The sequence below is a fragment of the Poecilia mexicana genome, unplaced genomic scaffold, assembly GCF_051168715.1.
Source record: "Poecilia mexicana isolate PSO_F unplaced genomic scaffold, ASM5116871v1 scaffold_4, whole genome shotgun sequence".
Classification (NCBI taxonomy): domain Eukaryota; kingdom Metazoa; phylum Chordata; class Actinopteri; order Cyprinodontiformes; family Poeciliidae; genus Poecilia; species Poecilia mexicana.
Genome location: NW_028263373.1, coordinates 19,929,688 through 19,939,882, shown reverse-complemented (window position 1 = coordinate 19,939,882; position 10,195 = coordinate 19,929,688). Strand labels below are relative to the sequence as shown.

The 10,195-nt window shown below is 37.7% G+C and overlaps 1 protein-coding gene across 1 annotated transcript in view; it reads left to right on the top strand.

Annotated features, from left to right (window-relative positions):
* Positions 1-386: 386 nt before the first annotated feature.
* gmds (GDP-mannose 4,6-dehydratase) overlaps positions 387-10,195 on the top strand; it is a 164,884-nt gene continuing 155,075 nt past the window's right edge. Inside the window, exon 1 of the mRNA XM_014981198.2 lies at positions 387-613. Coding sequence (XP_014836684.1) covers positions 515-613 — 99 coding nt within the window. The 5' untranslated portion in view covers positions 387-514. The remainder of the gene's footprint in view (positions 614-10,195) is intronic.

The window sequence follows — 10,195 nt, the reverse complement described above, 5'->3', positions numbered from 1 at the left end:
GTCATCATTATCAATGCCATATCAATGCTTTGGCAGCTTGGGCCATATCAAGGACATCAATGACCTTGATATGGCCCAAGCTCCTCTATGTTGGCACTATTTTTTACAGAAGAAAATTGGTGCCACTGCAAAAAAGAAATCTGACTTTAAACTTATATAAAGACAATAAAATGACAAATCTGAGATTAAAGTCAGAATAGTTATTATGTTTTCAATGGCCCTGTTGATCTTCCATACACATCCTACAAATATGACTGATTTGTCCCAGCAATGACAGCGGTACGGATGTAGTTAATCCTCCCTTCCGTTGGGGGCGCTATGATAAACAGCCTTTCCGGACACAGGCCTCTTAAAGTTCCCTCCCACTTGCTGGCTTCTGATTGGTTTTCGTCATAGGTTTACGGATGCTGAGGAGGCTCGCTGGTTCTCGGGCTGCTGCCAACACGAACTCACCTTCGTTCGGTTCCAGCGGTTGTATTTTTGGCGCAGCGAACCGTCAAGACTTGAGAAAGACATGGCTCAGTGCTCCGACGCTGCAAAGGCGGGCTCCTCGGCAAACGGAAAGGATGTAAAGAAGAGGAATGTGGCTATCATAACCGGCATCACCGGCCAGGTAACATCCTGCTGCTGCAGCTGGAGGCTCTGAGGCACTGAGTGGTCTGTGAAAGATGTGAAAAATGGGTTAAAGTAAATTTTCCAGGGAGTCTCTGTATGCTTATGTCAGCGTTCTCTTAAGAAAATCGTAATTCCGTGGTTGCGTATCTGTTTGAGGCTCTCTGAGTAAAGTACTGCAGCGTTATGCGTTTTAATGACAGTGCAAGTTTAACTGTAGCTTTAGTAACATTACGTGTCTCTTCTAAAGAGGCTCTGACGGAACAAGGAAATGATTATCACTGCACACTCCAACCGGTCACAGAACAGCCCGGATGGGATGGGAACAGGTTTACCGGTTTGGTTGTGGGGTGGAAGTGTGGTTGAAAGCAAATTCAAAATATATTCCAAAATCAATATACTTAAGGCACGTGCTTATGTGAAAATTAAAATTGTTCCTAAATCCCAAAAAGAAAACTACAGTTCATTTTAAAAAGTGCTTTTTATGTCTTCATTGCCATACAGTCATTGAAAAGAAGACGCTGTGTTAACTCGGTAAAAAAAAAAAAAAAAAAAAAAGACTTAATTCTTGTCAGTCTTGTTGCAAACATTGATATATTTGATATTGAGTTTGTTGCATCCTGAATCAGGATGCTGCATCTGCTTGCTCATCTCATGTTGAAAAGATATAAAACTCTGTGCAGGGATGGCTGGTTTTATATTTGATATAGTTGCTGAAGTGCTTTTATATCTTTCATTTGATTTTAAGTTCTTGAACACACTTATAGTTGGTTGATATGGCCAAACAGCACGTCCAAGAAGCAAATAAAGTCTGTTGATTCAAATTATTCACCGTGTTTAGAAGCGAGCCTGATACTGTGTTGCTCAGATTGCAGTCAAATAAAAGACCTGACCTGTTGAGGCATGGACTCCACTAGGCCCCTGAAGATGTGATGCTGAATCAGGCTCCAGGTGTTCGCATTAGATTCTTAAACTTCTGCAAGTTGTGTGGTGGGGCAACTGCTGAAGTTGGTCATCTTCAAACAACCTGTGTGTGTTCTGATACGGTTTTGCAAGAACCAGCAATTTTAGTAGCTTCCCTGATAGATTGGCCAATCTTGAAACTATAACATCACCTTAAGTATTTTCTAAGACTAAAAAGTAAGTGACCACTGCACTTTTGTAGATGTTTCTATAATACACAAATTATGGTAAGTTGTCTTGTGACTTAACTGATAGTAGCAATTCAGAATAACTTCTCAATGTCCCATGTAAAAAGGAAATATTGAAAAAGAAAAAGGAAAAATTTCTGGTTTTCTGAGTCAAATAGGAATCTGGTGTCCAAAGTGCAGGTTGTGGGCCATTTATGATTTCATGTGACTCCTGAAAACAACTTCTCTTGTGTTAACTCAGTTTCCAAATTCACTCGTAAATAAAATCACAAACATCTCACCAATTTTACTCAGAATAACATTTGCTCAGTACAGCAAGCAGTTTAGAAGAAAGAGGGACTCGCGTCCCATTCCCTAAAACTTTCTTCTTGCCCTATAAGAAAACAATAACATCAGAAAACTAGCAATTTGCAATTCTCCTCAGTAATAACTGAATTGTTTGAGCCACTTTTGGCAAAAATGTTTACAAGGTCTTATTTCAAGGGGTTTTTGTGTTAGTCTTTTGTTTGGGGGATTAGAAGCAGCTCAGTGTCCGATCACTGTTAGAGGTGTGGCCATTTCACCAAGCTTTCCCACCATGAAAAACTATACTTTTTCATTCATTCATTCATTCATTCATTCATTCATTCATTCATTCATTCATTCATTCATTCATTCATTCATTCATTCATTCATCCATTGATACATTCATTCATGCATACATGCATCTATTCATGCCTTTCACAATATTATTGCAATCTGAATGTGTCTTCTCTAGCAGGCTTTTATTTGGAAACATTGAAGCTAATGTCTTTTGTGCTACTGGATGGTCCAATTTCAGTATTGTACAATGGAAATGCTTACAGTTTAAAGCCAATATTTATGTTGCATATCCTTAAAGAAAATAGTCATGGCAAAATATGCGTAATCATTTAAGACTGTACACAGATGACATAAAAAATATTGTCCTATTTTTTTCTTTTTAAAAAGAAGTCAATACAACAATGAAATGCTGAATTTATGATGGAGTGGTTTTATTTTATTTCCCCATATTTGCATTGTAAAGTCAAAGTTCAGGTAAATCCATAAAAATGATTGGCATACTAACTTCAACAGGTGGATTTAAAAGAAGCAATGGTTAAAATAGGTTTATTAATACTCATCATTTGGCCACTTGGGGGCAGCAGATTCAAATGTTTCTTCACAGAACTACTTTTTAATCATCTTTAATTTAAGCTGCTCAGCAGAACATTCAAACATTATCAATTTGAATTTATAGATGCTTTGTTTTGAAACATTTTTTCTGTTAAGATAAAAGTATTCAATAAATTAAGTACTTCTACAAATGTTTGTAAATGGGGGAGACAGATTGTCAACACTGGATTGAGGTGCTGCAGTTTGCAACCCATTCATATCTATAGATGTACATTATGTTACCTGTGTGACTTTTGTTCTTGATGTTTTTATAACTGGATGCTGGAGTTTTGTCAATGTGATTTCACTTAGTAAATGAATAACTTATTTTCACAATAGGCCTTATGTGAGGCCAGGCTGCGTTCTATAAATATCCAGATCAAGACTGTGTCCTCTGAAAGAGTGGTCCTGTTTTTATGCATATTTTACATTTCTTCATTTGGACTCAGTTCCTTTTATGTTGAATCTATTTGCAGGAAAAGTCATTTCAACGTGCGTTACAAAATAAACAGATCCAATTCATGTCCACCTTTTGACAGACAGGGTCAGTCAACCACGCAGTAACTAACAGTAGAGAGGAACATATTTTTTCAGCAGGAATAATGTTGCAGCGGAAACACAAATTGACAATCATGTTGCATTAATATATTTGTATTGTGATAAGAGATATTTGAATTTAAAGGTGCTCAGTTCATCCAACCTGTCAGCAGCAGGCAAGAGCTGCATAAACTCATTTCACCCAGTCATAACTTTAGGCTTTCTTATGAAGTACTGTTTCAAACTAAACCTTTGTAGTAGACCGCAGGGCTGCATGATATCAGGAAAATGTTCTGATTGATTACAGTTAACCCACAGCTTCCTGTTATTGCCTCAATATAATAATTTGCAATTTCAGCATTACACAGATTAACATTGAGATTAAGATTTTGACTTAATCTTTCACAAAGTTCAAGTGAGCACAGTGTATGTCTCCCTAATTAAAACTGGAATCAGAATCACAGGAAAGGAGACTAAAAATGGTTCAATCTGCCTCCCATTCTACTTTGAAACTCACATGTAAACCTGCAGTCTGAAAGTGAATCGGTCTTCTCGGAAAATACGAAGCTCCGAGGTTCGTTAACTAGATTAAGTTGAGGGTGTTAAAGCTCAGGACAGGAGTTTAACATAAAAGGAAACTTTAACTCTTGGTTCTGATCTGAACTCTTGCTGCAGAATCGCAAAACGGCTGGGTGTGCTTTCAGTTCAAACTGTGAGTACATTTGTGGAGATTTTTGTAACATTACTTTTTCACATTGTATGTAAACCTGTAAGTAATGTTAGAATAACCTTATTGATCCAAGTTCAATGCCCACTTAACTTGATTTACTTAAAATAAAATGTTTTATAGACATCATCCAAACATTAAATAAGGTTTTTGATCAGTCAGATTTCAAATTAAATTTTTCTAGATGAATTTTGTTGTCAAAAAAGTAAAAAATTATAATCTATTGCTATAAAGAAAACCCTAAGGCGAATTCAGTTTGCACTGATGTTGAGGTCAGTTTTTAGAAGAGTTTTAGGGCCAGACTCTGAGAAATTAGTTTTAAAAAAAATTGCAAGAATAAATTCATAATAATACCAAAGTAAAATCAGAATATTACCAGAATAAAATAGTTATATTATAAGAACAAACTAGTAATGTTATGAGAAATCCTATCGGAACAAGCAGTCATACCTCAGCGTTAAACTGAGGAATGTTGAGGATTTTGTGAAGTTATTCTTTAGCATGTGTTTTGCAAATAGGGGAATACAAAATCTTTTAACACATCAGCATGAAATGATTGTCAGTAGTAAAAGGACAAACAACTGTGTCCATTTAGAAGAAAGAACCACAGACTAGCCAGTCTGGTCACATTAGATCAGAACAAGTCTGAATCTTTTTCCTCATTAGAACGAGAAAAATTCAGTTTTCCTTGTAATTTTTGTTTTTCTTCTGGTAACATCGCATCTTTATTCTGCTTATATTATGACTATTTTGTCATATTATTATGACATTTTTCTCATAATTAAAACTAAGAAAATATCTTGGTGTAGCTCTAAAACCCACCTGTAAGCTTTAAAATAATAACCTTTTGTCCTTACAGCAAATCACAAGAGTTGCAGTGTTCATTAAAAAAGTTAGGGTTAGCTTTTTAAAGAATATTTTCAAAAGACCAAATGTTATTTATATATTGTATTAGTGTTTCATTTTTCACAATATTGCTCAAAAAGTGAATACAGAAAACATCTGTCTGTCAAAATTTCTTATTTGCCTGTTAGAGCATTTGAGCATGTGCGGTGTGTTGAGGCATCCACATGTCTGTGTGTAGCGGATGATGATCAGAGCAAATAGGCCTCAAGCCGTAGGAAATGCTATGGTCTGAAGCAGCAGCCGTCACTCGAGCGTTCCCAGAATGCAGCCCTACAGAGGCGGCCATCGGAGCTCCTGGAAAGTCTCACGTTCCCGTGTTGAGCCGCACTTTTCCAAACCCCCATCTCCCCTCGCCGTCTTTAACAGACAAGAAGAATAACAGCATTAATTCATTTTTATTTTTCCCGTCATGGCATTACTGAGGTATACTGAGAGCTCATGCAAGAGGCATCTGGATACACCATCTCAGAAGTCACACATTGGGCCCGCAGGAGTCACGGCGAATCCGTAAATCACCGCGCTAACTACTGTTCATAAATTCCAGGACAGCATGCTGCTCATTCTGAATATTTCTGAGCGTTGTCTCGGTGTGAAGTATTGGGGCCGAGATGGTGTGAGTTATAGGAGACCACCTGCGTGCCAAGCCGTAGCAGCAGGGCTGTGCAGGGGGTTCTGGATGATACTTCAGGGTTACAGAAAGGACAGCTTCAAGCTCTCTGTGCGACAATAAAACTTTACTCTCCCTTTGAGCTGTTAAACATCTCTTTTCCACTCTGTCTGAGAAAACATCAATATGTTGAGTCTTGACCCCTCAAACTGTTTGATGTTACTCCTGTTCACCCTTCCCTCTTTGTTCCTATTTAATCCACTCATTCCCCCCTCGCCTCCTTCCATCCGCTCCACCGTTAGCAACACAGGATAAATTCTGAGCAAGTGCCAGCAATAATAATCATAAAGCTAAGAATCCATGCACACATCTCCTCTGTTGCTCATAATGGCTGCTGAAGGCTCCTTAAAGACTGATTCTTCCTCTGACAGAAGTCTGGCAGCCTCTGTTGATGCAGGAGTAGATACGAGTTCAGCTGCAGTTGTAAAAATCTGAATTAGCTGCGCGCTTGCCTTAGCTGCCTTAAGAGTGGAGTTCATCAACCAGCTTCTACGACAATTGGCACAACTATCTTTAAAAATGACTTTATTTTACCAACATCATAGAAAAACCACTCCCCTTTGATAGATTCAGTTATTTTCTAAGCAGGAACATTTTAATGAGGATTACATTTCAGATAACGAAGAAGTGATTGGGTTTTATATAAAAATGTTACATTCAGTTTGCTAGCAGATTAGATGTCTTGTACAAACTAGATTTATTGATTCATCAACAATATAAATGTAACCTAACAAAATGCTCTCTTCAGGGGGTTTTCCACCACAGGAAATTGCAGGCAGTTTTAAAGTTCCAAAGCATAATATTCTTGGCTGATCTCATGGTAGAAAGGCAACATGATATTCATAAGTATGTTTTCATAAGTCTAGAATTGTGTGAAAGTGAGAATGGCTGACTTTATTACTTTGGAAGAAGCGATATGCTCTGGGGGAGCTCTCCATGCTGCCATCGCACCACATTATCCCAAAAGGGAGAATTGCTTTAGATCCAGCTTTAGCTTATTTTTTAGGACAGACTTCTTTTTGACTTAGTTTTCATTAGTTTACAATTTGAAAAACGTGTGACGAGGACTGTATAGGTGAACCACCAGAAACTAGAACCTAGATTTAGCAATGAAGATATGCTAAATACTTGAATGACTTCATTATGCATTTAAAACAAATTTTCCTAAGTGGCTGTTAGAGACTTAATAGTGGCATCCTGACTGATTCTTCATAAGTGGATATTTAGTCACCACATTTCTACTAGTGTAGAAATGTGGTGACTAAATACTGTGCCTCTAAAAAGTGTTCATTCCCTTGAACGTTTTACCTTTTTTTATTGCTTTAACAAATCAATCCTGATCAATAAATTTAGTCGTCTTTGACAGAAAAATAAGAAAACCCCTTTTAATGTCAAAGTGAAAACTGGTTAATACAAAATAGTGAATATTTACAGACACAAATAAGCGATTGTATAAATATTCATAATTTAGTAGATGCACCTTTGGCTGCAATCAGCACAAAGTCTGTGTGGACTGATCTAAGTCAGACTGCACATCTGGACGCTGTAATTTTCCTCCATTCTTCCCTTTGTAGCCGTTCAAGCTCTGTCACGTTACGTGGTGGTCCGACGTGAAGAGCCCTTTTCAACTCCTGAAAAAAATTTCTCTTATCACGTTGAGATCTGGGCTTTGGGCAACTCCAGAACATCCACCTGCCGTCTTCAAACTATGCCTGTGTAGTTTTAGCTGGATGCTTATGGTCATTGTCTTGGTGGAAAAAAAGCATTTTCCAAATCTGTTGTCCTCCAGGATTTTCCTTATTTTGCATTAATTTCACCTTCAGCCTTGAGTTCAGTGCATTTGTGCTGTTTGTTTAGGTTTTTTGCCCCCTTAATCCCTTCTCTTGGTGTGACTTTAACCAGTTCTACCCAGTCCACTCAGTCAGATTTGTGTCCATTAGCACATCCTGCACCATTCTTCCCGTTTTTCTTAACCACTTCAGGGGAAGCACAAACCGCGCCAAGACGTGTAGTGTGCAGAATGACAAAAGTTTACTATAACTGATACAAATTAGGGGCTCTGCTAGTTCTTATGAGGATAAAAAAAAAAAAAAAAAGATTTTAGCATGTCAGCTTTGTTACTGGTCACATGGTTCATACCTGAGATATATTCCTAGACTATCTTTTTGATTTTAGAATATTTTACCTTCAAAATTAGAATTTTTGAAGGCTCATCTAATCAAGTTTTGAGGTTACCTTGAGGTGGTAGTATAAGAAGTAATAATCTTGGTGATTGATCAAACAAGAACGGTGGCTAAAGCTCAAAATGCCTTCAATTTCTTTACTGGTAATTGGTAATTAAACGGATATCTCTTCCTTCAGTCAGTTTGGTTCTTGATTTGTAATGACCTATGCTGTCATCTTCCTTGTTCAGACCAATGGACATTATGGGGACCAAAGCCTGGTGATGGCTAGGGAACAGATTAAGCTTAGGTTAATTATTAGCGCTGGTTTTGGTGTTGGTCACAGAAGGAATTTCTAACATCAGTGGAAGTGGGTACAATGTCCTAATAAGGTTAGAAATCCAAAGCGGTGTGTGTTAAGGTCTGTGATTGCAGCGTCATTACGCCGTATCGGACGTAATTACAGACTGCTGCCGTGTGTGCCAGCTTCTGCCTGCGGTCTAAAGAAAACACATTACAGTGATTCATTTGCAGTCTGCACACAATGATGGACTGAAGGATGCCTGGCTCCTGTGTTTACATAGATGTATGCCTCATGGCTGCAGACACTTTCAGAGTTCCTTGCATATTGGACATAGTTTGGAGTGTTTTATGCTGGCTCCTTTGCTCCTCAGTGATAGACAGGTGGCCTGATTGTGAATCAGATGACACACAGGGGAGTGTATTAAAAATTATATTTTCCCAATTTTGCTTTTATACCAGGAGAGGGCAGCCAACTCTCACATTATTTCTTTAATCATCTCTGCTTTATTCACAAATGTACATCTCTCATGTCTAAATCAGCCTGGTCTTTGTTCCTTCATAAAATGAAAATGTAATTTATATTTTTGGTATTGGAAGTTTTATCCAGACTCGTGGAAATTTGAGTGGCTGTTTTAAATATTTTACCAAATTGCTGATCTATTAATAAAACATTAATAAAAATAATAGAGGACAGGTTATTTTTACAACTACGGTTTGTAAAATAAAACATATATGCTCACAATGCTCACTTGCCTATTTATTTTGCACACTTTATCTATGCTTGCCTTTACTTGTTCAGATTTCATGATTTATTAAGTTTTAAGAAAAACTTGATTTGCATTTCCTGCAGGCAATATCTTTTTAATGACTTAAAGAGTTTTATATATTAGCTTCTGATAAGACTATGACCCATTTGAGCCACTGAAGCTCTTCTTCAATCACTTGACCAGACTTTTATTTGTGGAGCAAGGCTATCATTTTGTCACGTTCCTAAATGAACTTTTAGTGAGTTTGTGGTGTGGCCGCTGGTCTGACAGGTGACTGCATTACGTATTTGTGTGTATGTCTGCCTCTGTGGCTTTCAGCACACAGCTCCCCAAAACAGGAAACAAGAAGGTGAAGCCAGGGTTTATGGGATAATGTGGCCTCAAAGGAGCTTCTTGTTTAGAGGCAGAGCTGCAGCACTTTAAGCTTGTTTTTTTTCCGTTTTGTACTTGCATGGAACGTTTTGACCCTGGCACAAGGACAGGAAAACATGACACCAGCTGGAGCTTTGAACGCTGCCTGGATGGATGAGTGTGCCAATGCTCAGAGTATCACCCTTGCTTTAGGCAGAAACGGCTTTAGCATCCGTGCCAACCAACTTTCATGCTGCTCAACCTGCAGATCTCAGGACTGATCCTGAAAAGACAACATAAGAACGTAAAACTGAAGGCAGGTACTAAAATCTATGTTAATTACGCTCTAATCCTCACGTTACTTGTTCTTTTAAAGCGATCCGTTTCTCACACCACAAAGGATTGTTCCTTGGGGAAATGAGAGATGTCTTGCTCTTCTTTTTGTTTTATTTTTCTTCAGTTGCTGAAGAAAATTATCATTCAAAGTATTTGCATAAGATTTGCAAAACGTTTTTTTGGCACACAGCAAGTACATGAAGAGTTCTCTGCCTTTTTAGACAAATTTAGTGGGGACTCTGCGGTTTGCATCTGGAATGACAAGATCTACAACAAAGTTTCCTTTAGGTATAAATGCCTGAGAGGTTTTACAGCCACAAGCCACATGAAGTGTTTCAGAATATTTTGTATAAACATTTGAAATCGACAAAAAGGTAAAACAGAATTGTAGCCGATAATTAAAAAAAACAACATAAATCTCATAATACTTTAAATTTATTTTTGCTGTTATGTTTCATTTAGGATGGATGTGTTTGAAACACAAAGAGCCACAGAGAGCATTC